The sequence below is a fragment of the Myotis nattereri genome (assembly GCF_964212035.1).
Source record: "Myotis nattereri genome assembly, chromosome: 1".
NCBI lineage: Eukaryota > Metazoa > Chordata > Mammalia > Chiroptera > Vespertilionidae > Myotis > Myotis nattereri.
The window spans coordinates 166701210-166721870 of NC_138075.1; the positions used below are offsets into that span (position 1 = coordinate 166701210).

At 38.6% G+C, this 20661-nt stretch overlaps 1 protein-coding gene across 2 annotated transcripts in view; it reads left to right on the forward strand.

Annotated features, from left to right (window-relative positions):
• The window catches only part of UNC5C (unc-5 netrin receptor C), a 372030-nt gene that overhangs the window by 238626 nt on the left and 112743 nt on the right, over positions 1–20661 (forward strand). For both annotated transcript variants that reach the window (XM_081109270.1, XM_081109271.1), the window contains exon 3: positions 11105–11248. In XM_081109270.1, the coding sequence (XP_080965396.1) occupies positions 11105–11248 (144 nt within the window). The remainder of the gene's footprint in view (positions 1–11104; positions 11249–20661) is intronic.

Genomic DNA, 20661 nt, shown 5'->3' on the forward strand with positions numbered 1-20661 from the left:
TTTGCTGTGCCAACTAGCGGTGGGGTATCTGAAGCTGGCTTGTAACCCAAATTTTAGCTCACAAATCAAAGCAAAAAATTGGCTGAGAGACAGCTCGTATCTCGAAAAACTCGTTAGTCGGGACACTCCTAAGTCAAGGCCCCACTATATATCTAACTTAGAATCATTAGAAGAGCAAGGAGACATTCTCTGTATTTAAAAAAAAAGGGGGGGGGGGATGAGGATTTAAGTGCTTTATACTTGGTTGCAGTGTTTTTATTAAATTATCTCTCTCTTTGGAAAGTTAAAAGAATGATCTCAGAATATATAGAAATATTTTGGAAATATCAGAACAGATACAGATTGGGGCAAAAGTAGGTTTACAGTTGTGAGTACATGGAAGTTTATTCTTGTATTACTATTTATTAACTATTGCATTATGTGTATTATAACTGTAGACCTACTTTTGCCCACCCTTGTAATTATTTCTCAGACCCTATGTAAAGCTAAAATTGAAAATTTGTGTTTCTGTAGAAGATCAAAATCCATAGTCTGGGCTTGAAAATATCAAATGCTAATATTTTTCATCACTGCTTGGAACTTCACAAGTTAAATTTTTTCTTCTTATTGTGAAGTAGTCATTCTTATATATTGGAGCTCTTTAAAAAAAAAAAAAGGAGCCGAGACTGGTTTGGCTCAGTGGATAGAGCGTCGGCCTGCAGACTGAAGGGTCCCGGGTTCGATTCCGGTCAAGGGCATGTACCTGGGTTGCGGGCACATCCCCAGTAGGAGATGTGCAGGAGGCAGCTGATCGATGTTTCTCTCTCATCGATGTTTCTGACTCTCTATCTCTCTCCCTTCCTCTCTGTAAAAAAATCAATAAAATATATTAAAAAAAAAAAGGATAAATAATCTTTTCATTGGTACTTAATCTATGTTTACTCAGCTATGTTGAACAATTTTGGAGGCCCTAAAAAAGCATTATGATAACTACCCCCGCCATTCTTAGTATAAATGCCAAGCATGTTTAAAGTTTAAATCAAAAATTGCGTGTCAGGATGTTTTTCTGGCAGGGTAAGAGCTACAGCTGCCATCATGACTCCAAGTTTCTTCCTTCTAAGACATAATTAGAGACAACCACATATATTTTCAATAAATGTGTACTAGAGTCCTGGGGAAATATTCTTCTATTAAATCAACAAATATTTATTGTATGCCAACAATATGGGCCAGGTATTATTCTAGGCCACAGCAACAGCAAGCAAGAAACACAGTCCTCTATCCTGATGGCACTCACATCCTAGTTGGAAAGAGAAAACCCTAGAAGACATCACTGTGCTCATCAATTTTAGATCTTCATTTAAATATGGAAGTTTGCTTATCCTGCCCCAAATTACTCAGAGCTCACTTAGTAATTCCCATTCGGTTGCTGAATGTCCTTGTCTCACCTATATGCTGGAATGAGGATATAAGGAATTCCTAATAGATGAGCTGTGCCAGCATTTTAGTTGCCAAAATAAGTAGACCCTTCCACTCATCGTGTCAAGGTAGCACTTCTCCGGCCACCTGTACTTCAGTAGTGGGGGACTTAGGATACCAGTGAAACCCCGAGTGAGCTGGCTGAAGTATAAGACACTTCAGGGTGATTCACTAGCTCTGGTTCCTGCTGCTTGAACCCCGTTTCGAAATGTGGTAGCCATATCTGCATTTCCATGGGCACTTCATGTCTCTACCCAGACCTAACTCTCCCGACTCTGTTGAAAAATTTTAAAACCAGTTATTTCTTTCTCAGCTGGACATGTCCCTAATATAATTTCTAATCAAGGTCCTCCTCCCATTAGTACCTCCAATGGTAACTTTGTGAATAGAATGTAGTTTTATTCTCAGAATAATTGTGACTTTCCAAAGTGATTTTCCAAAAGTCAGAGAGTAAATGCAGGGCAGGAATTTATTTTCTTGTCTAAATAAATCAGTAGGTTATTGTATAGTGGATTAATATTTGCCTAGCCCCCAGCTGTAATGATGTTTGTGGATGAGTTAAATTTTAAAGTTGGGTTTAGAAGTTTCATTAAGAATATGAAATAATAGTATATTACTTTTAGTATAAACAAATAGCTGCCCCAAATACATATGATGAATGTGAACTGTTATGAGTGGCAATGACTCCGGAGGTGATTGCTCTTAATACTTTTTTCTAAATCATTTGAAGTACAAAAGGAAAGCCCAACAGTATGAGTAATCATTTTCTCTATGTATGTGCCTGGCTTTCATTGTCAGACAGTGTTTTCAGAGGGTCCAGAATATTGCTGTTAACACTTCTGATTAATGACAATGTACGATCAGAGATATGAAAACAAAGTTTGTAATAATAATTAAAATTATTTAAATAAATCAGATTAGTCTTGTTTACTGGTAGAGACAGATTAATCTTCCTGAAGCATATGTCGTTTTTTTTAAAATGTCATTTCACCAACTTACAACTTTCAGAGGCTCCCTGCTCCATACAACAAATTTCTCTAGCTGCCATTCACAGCTCTCAGTGAATCTCTGTTCCACCTAATTCTATTGTTTTATATAAGCCACTCTCCCCTCTAGTATTCCATGCTTTCTCATCTTTGCCCTTTGGCTTCCTACTATTCTCTCCTCCTGAAGTATCTCTGATTCCTCTATAAATCTTTAAACCCAAACCACGCTATAGCATCACACTCAAATATTCCATTTCCGTGTTTCCCCTGATCACCCCCTCTCACCCCATTCCACTACAGCTTTCTTATTAGAATTTTCCAAACAATCAATTACTTTTATTCACTAAATCAATGTATGGAGAATGAAAACAAAATCACATTCAAAGCCATGACAAGATTGGGTTCTGTGTTTATATCAACTATAGGATTCTGTGATTTAATACATTTGAGGAAAATGGTGGCAATACAGATTAAACAGACATCTTTATGGCAGAGGTTCTGACCCATGCCTCAATATACTGATGAGCATGCTGAGCTTCTAAGAGGAGGGTGTACTAAACAGAAATCCCCAAACTCATTTTACCAGAGAATACTTTTTAGAGACACAGTTTGAGGGATATTTGGTGCAGTGAAAAGACTAAAAATATTGGATTTAGACAAGTGCTAAATCCTGATTTCAGTAATTATTGGCTGTGCAAAACATTGTTTCAATTCTGACGTCTGCTACTTGCCCATATTATAGATATAGCAATACTAATTCTCAAGGTATATTATACAGCTTAATTGAGACACATGCTAGGTGCTCAATAAATAACACTTACCTTTGTTCTTCTGAATTAGAATTAGAATTAAATTTACTTAATATCTGGAATTTAACACCGCTGAGTATTATGGCTACAAAAATACAAATGATTCACTCATTACTATACTGATAGATATATAATGCATATGACAGAGTTTCTTTACTCAGTAAACTTCTACTTTTATCTCTAGTATTAGAGAGTACACTTTGCAGAATCCATAAGCAATTCATCTCTATAGCTATGTTAGAAGTTATTGTGCACACAATAGATGCTCAAGAACTACCTCCACAATGGAATGTTGGAATGACAGAAACTTCCTCTGTCTTCTTCACCACTGTATTCACAGTGCGTAGAGGAGTGGATGGCATATAGAATCTCAACAAATACCTATTGAATGAATAAATGAACAAGAGTAATTCACCACAAGTATACAGTCAACTAGATATCCAAGAACATGTTATTATTCCCCACCCTTTTTGACAGAAATCTTTTTTAAGTTTTTGTTAAAATTGCTTCCATTAATATTACTAATAAATCACATGAAATTAGGATACATAGAAATGCATGTTGTTAGATTTAGATAATTATTAAACACTATACGTTTGAAAAAAATGTTTGAATTATACATTCATATATATATATATGAAATCACACACACACATATACATATAGTAAGTTAGGTGTTTAATAGAAAATATTTAAGAAGAGTCATGTATTTGCTATCTTAATGGAATATGCTCTGTCCTTCCAAATTAAACAAAGTACTGTCCTATTTTCACTAAGTTGCTCCTTTATATTTTAAAGAACATTGACACACAAGGCAGAGGTAAGTTACAAAAAGCATTTTAGTTCCCATTTTGATCTCAGAAAGGCTTCTTGAAACAGAGATTAAACAGGGTTTTTATCACCAAAGGTAAGAACAGGAATTAAATGATGGGCCAAAGCAGGTAGGATTAATTTCAATCAACTCATTACAACTCTATATGTAAGGAAGAATATTTTGCATACCCACACTCCAAATACCCTTCATATTTGCATCTCTAAGCTTGATGGTGGCTGGAAAGGAAAGGGAAAATGGTGTTAACTGTCACTATATTTTAACATTTGTCACTATTTTAACATCATTGTGCAATTAAAATTTCAAGTTTCAAGAGGATAAACTGAATTTATATATGGTTGCTATATAGCTTTCTAGAAGTCTCCTCCTTCTGGATGAACAATCAATGAATATTTTTTTCTCAGTTCTAGACAAAACAAAAATGTAACAATAAAAGCACAGATCCTCATTGGACACAGGATGTCAGACAGAACCAAGTGACTAGAAACTACCACATAAAAAGGAATCAAATCAATGACCTCGGTATGACATACTCCCTTGGACCACTCAGTCCCAGCCGTGACATCCTTTACCTTTTCAGTAAATTGATCTGGATCACAAAGATAGTAAATGTAACTGAAGCAAAATTATACTCATGATAAATCTAATGCACCAACAAGCTCTAATTCCCACTTACACAAAGTAATTTTAGTTAATTAGATGGCCTATTTACATATTAAATATGATATTAAAAATTTGAGGAAAACATTTCAGAGGAAAGTTTGCAAATTATGTGTCCACAGTGTCTCCTTTTCCAGATGTAGTTTAAAGGTTGGCAGATGACTTCATGTAACATCAAACAGTGTCTTGATTATAAAGTCCTGCCTTTTAAGCCATCATATTTTGATTACTTTAGTGAGTTACAAATTGTGAAAATAATTGTCAGTTGTTATGGCATGACATCCTTTTAAATAATGATGGTGTTTTGTGTGGTTTAATTTATATTAAGACATCTAGAACTGATATGTTTCATATTTTAGATCAAATTAGTGAAAACTAATAGGATTAGGCTCTGGAAGAAAACATGAAAAAGAGACCACACTAATTCAATAAAATGTAATATATTACAGAACATCCCTACCTGCAGTTTTGTACATTGTCCACCAACCCCTAACTGTGAATGTATCATAATGAGATTTTGCCCAGTGACCCCTGTAGCTCTTTGCACAATACGAAGAGAGTGGGAGGGAGTCTGCAGAACATGATTATCTCAAAACTTCCATTTGCCAGATGAAAGAAAAAAGCAATTAGGAGGGATGAGAAATACAACTCAGGCATCTAAGTCTAACATGGGGCTAGGCTGCTTTTTAGTGAAACATACATGGGGTATCGGAAGGTACAAATTTAATAGCCACATTTAAAAAAGTCTTTTAGGATGATGCTTGATTTTTTAATACCACTTCAGAGCCCAGCCAATGTGTTTCAGTGGTTGAGCATCTACCTATGAACCAAGAGGTCACAGTTTGATGCCCAGTCAGCGCACATACCTGGGGTTGCGGGCTCAATCCCCAGTGTGGGGCATACAGGAGGTAGCCGATCAATGATTCTTGCTCATCATTGATGTTTCTTTCTCTCTCTTTCTCTCCTTCCCTCTCAGAATTCAATAAAAATATTTATAAATAAATAAATAAACAAACAAATAAATAAGATAAATAAATAAATAAGATAGATGACCGCTGAAGGCTGTAGGTGATATTTGATCCACTTTACATCACTGGAATTAAATGTAATTTTGACATTCATGGACTTTTCATACCTGTTGGAAGCATTATAGGTTACGTTTCTGGGGGAATATGGATTGTGTTTTAAATAATTATACTACAGGATTCATCATGTACTTGTGATCCCTATATAGTAGTCTCTTAAAAAAACAGCACTATTTGTGGAGCCTAACCACTCTTATGAAATTAAAATTATGCTAGAGATAAGGTATAGATGTCAATTAGCAGATTTTATTGCCATAATCATGGATAACCTCACCACAAGCCAACCAGAGAGTTGCACTTGCATCTGAATTTTTAAAATCATTTGAAACTCCCTATTAACAAGTGCATATTTGTACTCATTATGAGACTTCTTGGTATATGATGCTAATTACTTTCCTGCACTCTGGTTCCCAAACCACAATGAATCCTATTATAAAAGCAAATCACTGTAAACTTCAAACAACATGCCTCCTTGAGACGCCACTATTAAAGGAAGAACAGTGATGGGAAGTCTTTGATGTTATCAGATGTGATGGGAAATGCACATTTGTGTTTGAGTAAGTCCTGGAGATTGAAGCATTTCCTCCCCACCTTTAAATAACCTGAAACCAATTTCAAGTTCCCAAATGCTCTTCAAAGCAGCCCGCGTTGGAAGTAATGCTGATGGCATTTCAAATTTCAAGGCAGCTGGTTTTTTCTGTCTCAAGACTTCAAGCAGATTTGCAATTTTACTTTCCATGAGAAAGGATATTACCTGCTTTTACCCACACCACTAGCTTCTGGTTTGATGAGCGAAATGGGAGAGGGAGTGAATGTACCCATGGTAATGAAAAGGTGGTATGTGACCAAGTAGCTCAGAGTTTGAATAATGCAGCAGGTTCTCAGGGATTCTAAGCTTTGTTTAATTACTTTGTGCTCAGTTCTTTCTTGTTCTTGTGTTGTTGACCGAAATTTGGAAGTAATCTTTGAGCACGTGGTAGGACAACTGTACGCAACTGCAATCCATCCCCTTTGAACGGGGTGTCTGTGAGGCTGAGGACAAAAATCGGTGTGTGCTTGACTCCAGCACCCACAGGGAGCCTGGGCCACACAATTCAGAACATTCAGACGATGAATAATTCCTGTGCAGGAGGGTGGGTCTGTGGCTTCTTAAAAGGCTTCAGATCCGTGGTCAGTAGAATGTACTTGAACTAAAAGGTTACAGTGGCCCTAGTGACGTTCCCCTAGCATTTAATTAGGTTTCCTGTAATTGCTTTAAGTAAAAGGGGTGAGGGGAATGAAGCCGAAAGTTATCATCTTGGGGCAGAAAATATTTGTATGTGGTTTTATATCCTGAGCCCATTTGTGGCTGCTGTGCATTTTGGAAAGAGCCATAATAGGACTAAGGAAATACAGACAGCAAGTTTATCAGCCCTTTGGTGACTGTAAATTACTGCAGCAACTTTACAGGAAGGGCTTTGTTTCCAGTAAGTGAATTTCTGCACCAAGAGAGAAGGTATAAACAAGTAAAACAGGCAAAAGTATTCAACACCAGAAAGTGGAATTTTTAAAAAGGTGGGGGGAGGGATGGAAAAGCGGTGATCCATCTTTGCATGGATTTCTAGATGTCGGAAAAATGACAATAATTACAATAAGATAGGAAATGAGGGGCTTAGGCAGGGGCCAGGAAAGAGGAAGGAAAGTAGTATTTGCTACTAAATTGGAATTTTTGCTGTGGAGGATATTTTGTTAGTTGGGCATTGGCTAAAATATATACTAATCCCTTCATAGAGGAGTGAGGGATTGAAATATTCCAGTTACTTGAAAAAGAATTTTAAGCTGATCATTATATAATCACTAGAGGCCTGGTGCACAAAAATTTGTGCACTGGGGAGTAGGGGGTCCCTTAGCCTGGCCTGTGCCCTCTCACAGTCTGGGACCCCTCGGGGGTGACCACTTGCTGGCTTAGGCCAGCTCCCTGGGGGATTGGGCCTAAGATGGCAATCAAACATCCCTCTGGCAGCCCAGCAGCCCTCAGGGGATGTCCATTTGCCAACGGGCAGCAGACCTAAGCTGCAGTCAGACATCCTTAGCGCTGCTGAGGAGGCAGGAGAGGCTCCCACCACCACTGCTGTACTGGCAGCCATCAGCCTGGCTTGTGGCTGAGCAGAGCTCCCCCCTGTGAGAGCACACTGACCACCAGAGGGCAGCTCCTGCATTGAGCATCTGCCCCCTGGTGGTCAGTGTGTGTCATAGTGACCAGTCATTCCCAGTCTTTCTGCTGTTAGGGTCAGTTTGCATATTACCCTTTTACTATATAGGATAGAGGCCTGGTGCACGGGTGGGGGCAGGCTGGTTTGCCCTGAAGCGTGTCCTGGATCAGGATAGGGGTCCCGCTTGGGTGTCTGGCCAGCCTGGGTGAGGGGATGATGGCTGTTTGCAGCTGGTCACACCCCCTTCAGGGTGGGGGTTCCCACTGGGGTGCCTGGCCAGCCTGGGTGAGGGGCTGAGGGCCATTTTCAGGCTGGTGGGTGACTGAAGCTCCCAGCCTCTTTTTTTTTCCTTTTTTTGTTTTATTCTGGGATTTATTTACCTTCTATAGCTGTCACTGGAGCTGAGAACTGGCTCCAGCTCTGAGGCCTGGCTCCAGCTCTGAGGCCGTGGCTGGCTGAAAGCAGGTATCTGGGTTTGTTTACCTTCTATAATTGAAACTCTGTTGCCATCACTGGTGCTCTAAGCTCTGAGGCCTGGCTGGCTGAAAGCAGGTATCTGGGGTTTGTTTAGCTTCTATAATTGAAACATTGTTGCTTCCGGAGCTCAGAGCTGGGCCACGGCAGGTGGGGAACCTTGGCTTCCTCCATCAGTGGAGCAAGCAAGCCTCCTGCTTGCTTCAGCTGCGTGGCTGCCGGCTGCCATCTTTGTTGGCAGTTAATTTGCATACCCTGCTGATTAGCCAATGGGAAGCGTAGCGGAGGTATGGTTAATTACCATGTTTGTCTTTTATTAGATAAGATAAGAGAATTTCTAACTTTCAAAATAATGTTAAGTATACTCAGTAAGTCTTGACAATATAGACTTGCCCCTCAGGGTCTTTCCCTGACTGAGGGTTGTAAAACCCACTTTCCTGGGCTTCATCCCAGTTCAGAGACTCGCGAATCAACCTAAGGGCTTAGTCATTTCTGTGACTCAAAGTCCCATCAGCTTTTGTTGGAAATATTGTTTATTCCCCAGTGGGTCAGCAACTACTTATATTGGGTAATTGTTAGTTTCCCTGAGTGCTGTTATCCTTGGTTTTTAGGGTAAGTTCTGGGATACTTTTTTTTAAAATTTCTAGATGACACCCTTTTCATGTCACCTGTACCAAAAAGTCATAATCAAACATTTTAAGAAATCATAACTTTGAGGAACTAATTAAACTCCAAAGAACCAGTTAAACTATATATAACACTTATCACATACATCACATACGTATTTTTAAAAATTATCATCTGATTATATCATCTACTTGCTTAAGACAATAATCTCCATAGATCTCAGGAAGAAATTAAAAATCCTAACCATGCTATATGACAGTGGTTCTCAAACAATAGCGTGCATCAGAGTTCTTAGAGATTTAATTAAAACGCAGATTGCTGGGCCTGATTCTCAAGGTTATTGATTCTGAGTCTGAAGTGGGGCCTAAGAATTCACATTTCCAACAAATTCCAGGTGATGTTATCACAGCTGTACTGGGGTCCACATTGAGAACCACTAGTCTACAAGACTGTGTAAAAACTGGTCCCCTTCTCATCTCTAGTTGCATCCATGCCATTATTTTCTGTGTCTGGGACTTGTCTTCTCCTGGAACCTCAATCTTCCCATTCCCTTTCCTGCTTCTTTCCATATGCCCTGTCCCTCTCCCCATATAATTTAACAAACATAATTCATGTTGGGTCTTTTATTCCCCTTGTTATTCATTCTGTGTCCCTATATGTCTCCTTTGCAGCACTGAACACAATTATGATTAAATAATAAATTGTACGATCTGTAGTTAATATGTTCCTTCCTCACAATAATATCAGTTCATTGAGGAAAATCACCATCTTACTCATCATTTCCCAACAGCCTAGGGCAGTGTCTTTTATATAATGGATACATAATAAATATTTGTTCAATGAATTAATAAATGAATGAATGAATGAGTCAACGGTAGAAAGTAATATGTTTAAACTTTCTTCCTGTGCTCATACTTGACACAGAGCAAATTCTTCTACTCCCCAAGGGTGCCCTCTTAGTTCTCTCAATAGACACTCCATCTGGAAAGTGCAAGTTCAGTCTCTAGGAGAACTGACAGTCACGCACATATATCTTGTAGATCTCTGTTGTTGCTCAGTGAAAAGATGCAAACTGCAGAATGAATCTCTGAAATAGGCTTTGAATCCTCAAGATAAACACCCCTAAAATGATAATCCCAGATTCTCAGTTAAATTTATGTTATTTAGGATTACGTAATTCTGTGAAACAAATTCTAAGTATTTGAGCATTTTAGCTGGAGACCACTTTATCTTTAACAGGATTTTGGTTACATCACAATTATAGAGAAACATTTGTGCTATTAAAATATTATGCCTGAAAACCTTAAAGTCATACAATCTTTGGATAGAATAGTAGAGGTTTGTTACCTGGGGCTACTATATCTTTCCAGAAAACGTGTACCTAATAACTGAAACACATCTGCTAACATAATTTAATTGTTAAATAATCACCACATATTTATAAATTACTTGCTGATATGATAAAACCTGATATGTAGGTATACATATTTCTAACTTATGCACTTATGATTATAGTTTTAGGTGGTTCTCTCTCATTTCATGTGAACTAAATCTTCTTAAGAAGATTTAGATCTGTAATTCTCTGTACAGCATGTGGGTCTCTTACCCACAGCCTATGTAATTGAGATAGAATCCTTAGAAGCTGTGAAATTCAAGTTCACATTTAAATATACAGGAGGAGATAACTTGGTAGAGGATGACTATTAGGCCATATGAGGGAAAGTGTAATTTTGTGGAATAATAGATCTTCACTTTCATCTTCTGATGAATCCAGAAGATTTGAAAAAGCAAATAAGAGAATGAAAAAGTTGTGAGTCAAGTGACTGGAGCCAGAGGAAAATCAGAGGAGATGAGAGGCAATATCTGGGATGTTGATCTATGGCATCAAGAAGGATCACAGAGTGGGAAAAAGTATGGTATGATGTTTTGTATTTCTTTAGCACAAATCTTCTCCAGACTTAATTCTTCTTTCTCTGATTAGGTCTCATTGTCCGGGAAGTGAGCATTGAGATTTCGCGCCAACAAGTGGAAGAACTCTTCGGGCCTGATGATTACTGGTGCCAGTGTGTGGCCTGGAGCTCAGCGGGCACCACCAAGAGCCGGAAGGCCTACGTGCGCATCGCATGTGAGTCATTGTGCACAGACCCTGTGGGTGTGGGGGGCCGGTGGGATATGGGAAAATTTAGAGTGTGGCTGCTCTTGCATTAAAAAAAAAAAAAAAAGGTCAAAAATGGCTCTCAGATTTCTGCATTTGAGCACTTTTCCCTTAAGTCAGCAGAATATTACTATTTGTTTGTTTGTTTGTTTGTTTGTTTGTTTCAAGGCACTGAGTAGTTTTCCTTCTGGAACATGAAAAAAAAATAATGCTGCTTCCAAAAGATTCTGATATTTTGAAAATCTGGTAATAATTAGGTTATGGGAAAACCAACTATATTCCTTTAATGAGCTTATGCTGCCAATTTAAGACAATGCTGACTAGATTTGCTCTTGGGAACAAAGATTACCCAGACAAAGCTTCTCTGTTTATTTTGGAAACATTCTACTGCATCAAAATTACCACTATTCTCCACGCTGTGTTAATTTCTAGAGTACTCATGTTCAGGGAGAGGTTCAGCAGTGCCTCACAAAAAGCGTTGTATAATCAAATCAGTGTTGAAAATACCCCCTTCTTTTTGGCCAAAGTTATAGAAGTTTCTTCATTGCAGAACTTCCCAGATTCTTTAATATGCTGATGTTTCATATGCTAAGTTGATGTACTAGTATGGTATTATTATCCCCAAAAGGAGATATAGCCTGCAGCTCTTTCTGCAGACTCCTTTTTTCAATGAATACTGTTCACATCCTGAGCAGCATGAATGCTGCTATAATCTGTTTTAAGGTTCCATTTTCTCAAGTATGAAACCAAAACTTACAATCCATGCAAGTTTTATCCTCCGAACCCCTTTGCGGGTCTGCATGTTTCTAAATCCCTTTTTGTGGCAGATGTCAGTATCACTTTTCTGTACGGTGTCACTAATTTTCCAACAGTCCTGGCTCGGGCTGTCCTTCCCCAATTCCCTACTTGCCTCTTCCTTCCTTTCACCATGAGGTAGACCACAACCATTGTAAATACGTCCCAGTTAGTGTTGGGGCCTCGAGCCTTTGCCCTCCTCCAACCTTCTTCCATATTACCGCACAGGCAATCTTCCTAAGACTCAGGCCTCATCGCATCTCTCCCTGCTTAAAATTTACAGGGGCTCCTGGGAATTTAAATTCCTTACAATGGCATATATCATTATGTTAGCGTTTTAGAGCTGCCAAAACAAAACACCACAGCAGTGGTTCTCAACCTTCCTAATGCCGAGACCCTTTAATACAGTTCCTCATGTTGTGGTGACCCCCAACCATAAAATTATTTTCGTTGATACTTCATAACTGTAATTTTGCTACTGTTATGAATCATAATGTAAATATCTGATGTGCAGGGATGTATTTTCATTGTTACAAATTGAACATAATTAAAGCCTAGTGATTAATCACAAAAACAACATGTAATTATATATGTGTTTTCCGATGGTCTTAGGTGACCCTTGTGAAAGGGTCGTTCGACCCCCAAAGGGGTCGCGACCCCCAGGTTGAGAAGAGCTGCACCACAGTGTGGATTAAACAACAGACAAGTCTTTTCTCACTGTTCTGGAAGCTAGAAGTCTGAGCTCAAGATGCCAACAGTAATGATTTCTTGTGAAGCCTCTGTCCTCAGCTTGTAGATAGTCCTCTTTCCTCTGTAAAAGTCCAGGTCCAGAATTCTCTTCTTAATATGATTATTAGTCATTTCACCCGGCTGGTATTGCTCAGTGGTCGAGCATGAACCCAAGAACCAAGAGGTCACACTTCGATTCCTGGTAAGGCCACATGCCTGGGTTTCTGGCTCCATCCCCAGTGGGAGCGTGCAGGAGGCAGCTAATCAATGACATTTCCTTTCTCATCAATGTTTCTCTCTCCCTTCCTCTCTCTCTAAAAATCAATAATAAAAACAGTAAAAAATCTATTAGTCATTTTGAATTAGGGCTACCCTAAGGTCTCATTTTAACTTAATTACCTCTTGTAAGGCCTTTCTCCAAATAAAGTCATATTCTGAGGTACTGGGGATTAGGACTTCAACACACAAATTTTGGGAGACACAACGCAGCCCATAACACCATATGTCATGGTTTATATATCCAGCCTATGTTTTCAACTCTGACCACAAAGAACTTCTTCGTATTAAGCATGCTACATTAGAAATACTTTGATTTCTATGCTTTCCAGCAATTGATCATACTGAAGGATATCACCCTTCTCTTACTTCCTTCATTATTTGTAAAAAGTCAATTATTTAACAAATATTTAGCAAACATGTTGTCTGTTCTTGGACCAATTGTAGGTATTTGATGTGGTATGAACCACCCCACCACCCCGCCCCCCCAAAAAAAAAAAAAGTGATGATCCCTGCCCTCATGGAGCTTGTGTTCTGGTGAGGAGGGGGAAAATCTAATCAATAATAATCAGGTACAAACAAGTGGTAAGTTCTATGAACAAAGCAAGAAATGGTACTAAGCAGTGCTGCGGGGTGGTGTTCAAGGAAGGCCTCAGGAAGAAGGTGGCAATTGAAGGAACCCAAAAGAGGAGAGGGAGGGAGTCTGCCAGAGGGAACAGCAAGTTGGAAAAGTATGGATGGATATCCTTAGGCAGAAGGCAGGCCAGTGCCAAGAAAACCACATTGGCCATAGTGGCTGGAAGAGACTGAATGAGAGGAGACTCCTGCATGAGCAGAGAAAAGTAAGGTATGGTGACATACATAATACTTTCAACAATAAAGATTAAAAAAGTAATAATAATTAGCCCTAACCAGTTTTTCTCAGTGGATAGAGCATCAGCCTGCAGACTGCAGGGTCCCTGGTTGGATATCATGGTTACAGGCTTGATTCCTGGCCCTGGTCAGGGCACATGCAGGTTGATGTGTCTCTCTCACATCAATGTTTCTCCCTCTGCCTCTCCCCCTTCCTTCCCCTCTAAAGATTAATGGAAAAATATCCTCAGGTGAGGATTAACCAAAAAAAGTTAAAATTAAAATAAAAAATAATAATGAGGCAAAATTAATTTTGAAAATATATTATTTAGTTATTTAACTGATATAAACAAGTAATAAACACATTTTTCCCATACCAATCCTTGAGATCTGGTGTGCTTACACCAACAGTACTTCTCAATTTTAAACGTAGCCACAGGTCAATTGCTCAAGAGGCACGTGCACTTGGTACTGGGCAGATGAATTCTAGAATGATGATCATTATGGAGGCGCTGTTCCAAATAACTTTATTTTTTTCACCTCAGGCACCTTTTTCTTTTATGGTGAGAATACTTAAGATCTACTGTCTTAGAACATTTCAAGTATACAATATGGTATTATTAACTATAGTCACCATGCTGTATATTACATTGCCAGAATTTACTCATCATATAATTGAAAGTTTGTAACCTTTGACCAACATTTACATGGATTATCTCATTCCATCCTTGGGACAACTCTATGTGATAGATTATCATCATCATGCTACAGATGAGTAAATTGAGAACCAACAGAGATTAACAATCTTTCCTGAGGCTTGGAGCTTGGAATAGATGACAGATCTCTGAGGGGAGGGGGTTGGGATCACCTCTACAGAGGTGTAGACCTTGACCAATTTACCTAAAATCTACTGACCTCAGCTCTGTCATTCTCCTAACCCCAAGCCTGCTTTTTTTTTTTTCCCTTGAGAAAATTTCTCTTAATCATTATTTTTTTTCCTTTTTATGTTGACTGTGTGAATCACTGTAATATAAGCTTCACAAGGACAGGCACTTTATTTTCTACATTATATCCCTGTGAAAATTAAGAAACAGAAACCTCATTTAAAATGCATTCAGGAGGCAGGAAGAGAAAACTCTCAGGTATGGGCACCCAACTGACCCCAACAGGAAGTGACTTGCTGCCAGAGACCAATTCCAGCAGGACAGCAGGGCTGCATCTGGGAATGGCTGAAGGCATTTCCCCAAACCTGAAAAGGGATTATTGCTTGGCTGCCAGACAGCTAAAAGGCATCTTAATCTACATGTTATTGCCTCCTACTGGTCAAACACCTGAACAGCCGTAGGCTAATTCCACCATTCTGACAATGGACTCTGTAGGAAACCCTGACCCTTTGAAGTGTATATCTCTGCCTTGCCTCAGGACAAATTGTGTTAATAAAAAGCATCTGGTCCTAAAACGAGGAGACCTGAGAATTTAGTTCTTGGGTCTTAGCTCCTTTAGCTAAGCTCCTCTGACCCCCAAATGCCTTTCAAAATTATACTTCATCTCTGGACTCTTATTTAAAATCTACACACAGTCTTCTCCAGATTCCTGAACCCTTCTTGATGCTGGGACAAGAACCCCGGCAACCTGCCTTGAATGTTGGATAAGAAGTGATACTACTTTACCATCTCAGCAGGAGGAAGAAAATTCCTCTTTGCCCATAACAGTTCAGCCAATGGGAGAATGATATAACTCAGCCAATGAAAAGTCACTATACTTCAAACTTTCCATTTCCTCCTGCCGGGGTCCAGCCCCAGCGGGTCCAGGGGTCCCCAAAGGTGTGGACGGAGTCTGCGAAGAAGGAAGGACACAGAGACAGTGTTCAGTTGATCAGCAGCCTAGCCAGGATCTCCAGCCAGGATCTCCAGCCAAGTTCTGGTCTGGATCTCCAGAGAGGTTCTGCTGTTTATTGTCTTGTTACGTCCGTATTTATCCCAGTTGATTTTAATCCTGTCAATTTCTATTACAAAGGTTAGGGCGTTTCTTATCTCCATTCCAGGGAGTAAAGATTATGTAGCTTAAGCATGATTGTTTGTAGTGATTAACTACCGGCCTGGCACTTAGTTAAGGAGTTTCATCCCCTCCCTGACTTCAGGGAAAAATTCCTACCTGGGGAAACAACCTTTCTAGGAGAGGCATCCCCTCCCTGACTTCAGGGAAAAATTCCTACCTGGGGAAACAACCTTTCTCGGAGAGGTGACCTTGGTTAAAACACACAGTGCTAAGGGGAGCAAACATATTAAGAACAGTATGCTATATACGCCAGGTCCCTTGAAACATATGCTGTGCAGATGCTTCTTTCCTGCAGCGACTGTGACAAGCAGCAAGGATGGACCGGCTTCTGGCATCCTCCAATGGACTCTTTATCTACAATAGACCCTCCCGAGTCTGTAATAGAGCATACCTCTCCTTTGTTTCTCTGAATTGGCCATTAGACTGCATATCCTGAATTGCAAGTGTTTGTTCTCAAAAAAGCTATTTTGCTGCAGAAATATCTGGGTGTCTATTTGTTAAAGGTTAACAACCCCAATACCTAAACATAGTTCCTTCCATGTAGATGGTGCTAAGTAAATGAAGACGTATACAACTGAAATTAAATTGAAAACATATGATAGGGCAAAGTGATGATACTATTGAATGCTAATCATTTGTTCTTTGTATTGCCCAAGGAATTTTATGCACTTATTACCCAAGGAATTAAGACATCAGATAGCCTGAAGTGATTGCCTCTGTGCTCCCCGCCCCTTCTCCCCCCCCCCCCCCCACACACACACTTCAAACCCTCATTACACTTCTGTGCTTATTCATTTTCTCCGTAGTACTTATTAACTTCTAAACTCTTACATATTTACTTATTATGTTTATGCTTTTTGGTCTATCATTCCCACCCCTTAGAGAGTAAGATCCCTATGGACAAAGATTTTTGTTTGTTTTTTTCACTGATGAATTCAAAATGCCTACAACGATGCTGGGCACACTGTGGGAATTTAATAAATATCTTAAAGGAATGAATGAATTGATATTTCTATAGTAGTGGTAATAGTATCTCAAATTAAATATATACATAATCTTGTGAATTATTGTGTTGACTTTTTTATACAGAACTCATTATTCATGGCCTTTTATGTCATTTTTTCCATTTCCTATCTACTCTACCTAGCAAAAAACAAAATTAATTAATTATGGAATTTAGCCAAATAATGTATTTCTTTAACTAGGTATTCTGAAAGATTTATATTATACTATGCAAGTATCTAGATGTTTAATGCCGACTATCTTGATAGAGCTTAGCAGGCTTGCCAACACATTGGAATAAATCACCTATTTATTAAAGTGTTGTTTGATTCTTTGTATAACCATTTAAGCCCCTAATAAGCCCATTATAAACTACAGAGGCCAGATCTTGAAATAGAGGAGATTAATAGTAGAATTTAGACTTTTTAGATAAGAGAAAGTTTTAACAATTAATTTCTTCTTGTGTTATATAAATCTCAGCTATTATATTAAGTAGTATTTAATCATGTTGTTTCTATTTCAAGATTAAATGCTATAATAGTATGAGTCTATATTTTTCCAAACATATTTGCTTTTATATATGGATAGAAGGTCCCAAGATTTGTAGAAGCCCACAAATCTATAGACATTTATAGCCCATATTTATTTTGAGAGCTAGACATCCAATTGATTGAAAACTGTCTCATAAGTTATATTTTGGGGGAAATCATTTATTTATTTGTTATAGGAAGAGCTGGTAACCCACCAGACTAAAATGTGACATTAAAGCAATGTTTTATGCTAGGTGAAAAGGGAAGTTTATGACTAAAATGCTTATTTGCAAAAAAAAAAAAAAAAAAAAAAAAGCTTGCCTGCAATCATTGCATTCTCTTTTTGTACTCTGAAAAAAAGAGTCCTACCTTTTTGATATGTCAGGTACTCATCCATAAAGTTGGCATGTTTCTTATTATTTATCCTTAAGACATGCCTTAAAAAATGTTGTGATGACATATAATCATTTTTTTCTGAAATGAAAGATGCAGTGTGAATTATAAAAGAATGGCTTCGTATGTGTTTTTTCTCTTCCTCTTCTCTGTAATGGATGTCATTTGGAGTTCTAGCTCTAAAATACTTATTTGAAAAAAACTTTAGCAGAACTCTGTGAATACAAATATATCCTATAAATGCCCCAAAGCCAAGAAATAAAGAAGAATGGCTGAAATGGCCCTTCCCTTCTGCAGGGACTGTGTTCACTTGAGATTTCTCTGTTGAAATGACCTCAGTGCAGTAAGAAGTAGCCATTTCTCAGCACAACTTAACCTTTCACCATGATAATCTTCGGCTTATTTGCTTAAGGATCACTCTAACCTCTGTCGTTAGGTATGAATTATGGTATTATGAAAATTTTGGTGATAACTTCCTAAGAGTCATCAAAAACAGCTTTTTCAAAGGTAAGATGAGGTTATAAAATAACAGAAACCAATCAAAGTGTTTCCTCTTCATTAAACTTTTAAAAATTCCCAAGTAGCCAACATTTATGGTGCCCAATTCTGTTGTAAAGCCCCTTGTGCAGCGGTTCTCAACCTGTGGGTCGCGACCCCATTGGGGGTCAAACGACCCTTTCAGAGGAGTCACCTAAGACCACAGGAAAATACATATATAATTACATATTGTTTTTGTGATTAATCACTATGCTTTAATTATGTTCAATGTGTAGCGATGAAATTGGGGGTCACCACAACATGAGGAACTGTATTAAAGGGTCGCGGCATTAGGAAGGTTTAGAACCACTGCGTGCCTGTTAACAGTCTCGATGCCCCCAATAATCCTATGAGAGAGATCCGGGTATAATCCTTATTCTGCAAATAATAAAACAGGCATGGAAGCATGTAGCTTGCCTAAGTCACTTGTTTGGTAAATGGTAAATCTGAGTTTTAAGCAAACTTTTCTCTTTGCAGTCCAGTTCATTGTGCAGATTTTCAGAAACGTGACAAGTCTTGACTTTTCTATCTAACCATAGAGGAAACTTCATGTACTTTATTTTTGTTGGTTGGTTGGTTGGTTGGTTGGCTTTCGTCTGCTTTATTTTATATTTCCCAATATTCTAGAAGAAACAGCAAGTGAAAAAAAATTTCATCTGTTTTTTACATACTGTATTCCTTACATTTAAAAATTATAGACTTTCTGAATACAAACATTTTCATGATTGACCCAGCTGGTGTGGCTCAGTGGTTGAGTGTAGACCTACGAACCAGGAGGTTACAGTTCAATTCCCAAACAGGGCACATGCCTGGGTTTGAGGATCGATTCCCAATGTCGGGCGTGCAGGAGGCAGCTGATAGATTATTCTCTCTAATCATTGAAGTTCCTACTCTCTCTCCCTCTCCCTTCCTCTCTGAAATCAATAGAAATATATTTTAAAAATAAATAAATAAATAATTTCATGATTTAAAAAGAAATCCAGCAAAGGTAAGATACACAATTCCTGAAAAACAAGACTAGGACAAACTTTTTAAGGTTATAATGGCCTACACTCAGGCATTTTTCACTTTTAATAAGTGCCCAAAGCGCAGAAGACTAATCTAGTTCTCACAATATGTGCTGTGATGGTCTGTTCACAGCAGTTATGTCCTGTTAGCAGCCAGATCTGGTGATTTAAGCATAAGTTGTACTCCACTATGACAACATAATTAGCCCCTTTTACCATTATTGAAAGAAAAGCACATTTTCCCCTTTAATGACACAAGTATTATTACTATATGTGACCATAGAATTATTTTATTCACTAGAGGAGTACTTTGAAAGCACATTAAAGCAATTTTTTTTAAAAGTTAAAAATGTATTTAGCACCTCTATTCATTAAGCATGAAGAAGGATTAATTGAAAAAGAATTTGAAAGTAGGAAAATGAGAATCATTGTAAAGCAGCTGTACTTGCTTAATGCAAGGTCAGGCCCGAGTCACAGAGTATGGATGGCCAGCAGCAGATAACGCCACATGAATCTCTCTAAGCACAGAATTTCCCGAAACCTGGGGTCGTTTTGTCAAGACCAGCCAAATTTGGGACGCAAGAGGCTTAATTCTGACACATAGAGTGTGGCCTCTTGGTAGAAATAAATGAGTAAATAAAGTAATTAATTTATTTCAGTATCAATACAACCATGAACTCTGAAAGTTTGACAGCTACACGGATGGAGTGGTAATCTGAATGAGGACATTTATAGAGGGCTTTTATGTGACACCACCGACGTAAGTGTGTTTACGTGTATCACCTTATTTAACCTTCCCAATAACCCTATACGTACTGGGACTGCCTTCATTTTAGGATGAGAAAACCAAAGCACATGAACCTTATTAAGTACAGAACCAGGATTAAAGTCAGGCACATGGACCCAGGCTCCACACTCTGAACCCCTGTGGTAGGCTGGATAATGGTCCTACTAGGTAAACCCTGATCCTGTAAATCTTACTTGCCATGGAAAAGGGGTCTTTGCAGATGTGCTTAAATTAATGATCTTGAGATGGGGAGGTTATCGTGGGTTATCCAGGTGGGCCTTAAATGCCATTACAAGTGTCCTTATAAGAGAAAGGCAGAGGGCCACCTGAGGCAGAGAGAAGAGGAGGCCATGTGACCACGAGGCAGAGACTGGAGGGATGCAGCCATAATCCAAGGAAGGCTGACAGCCACCAGAA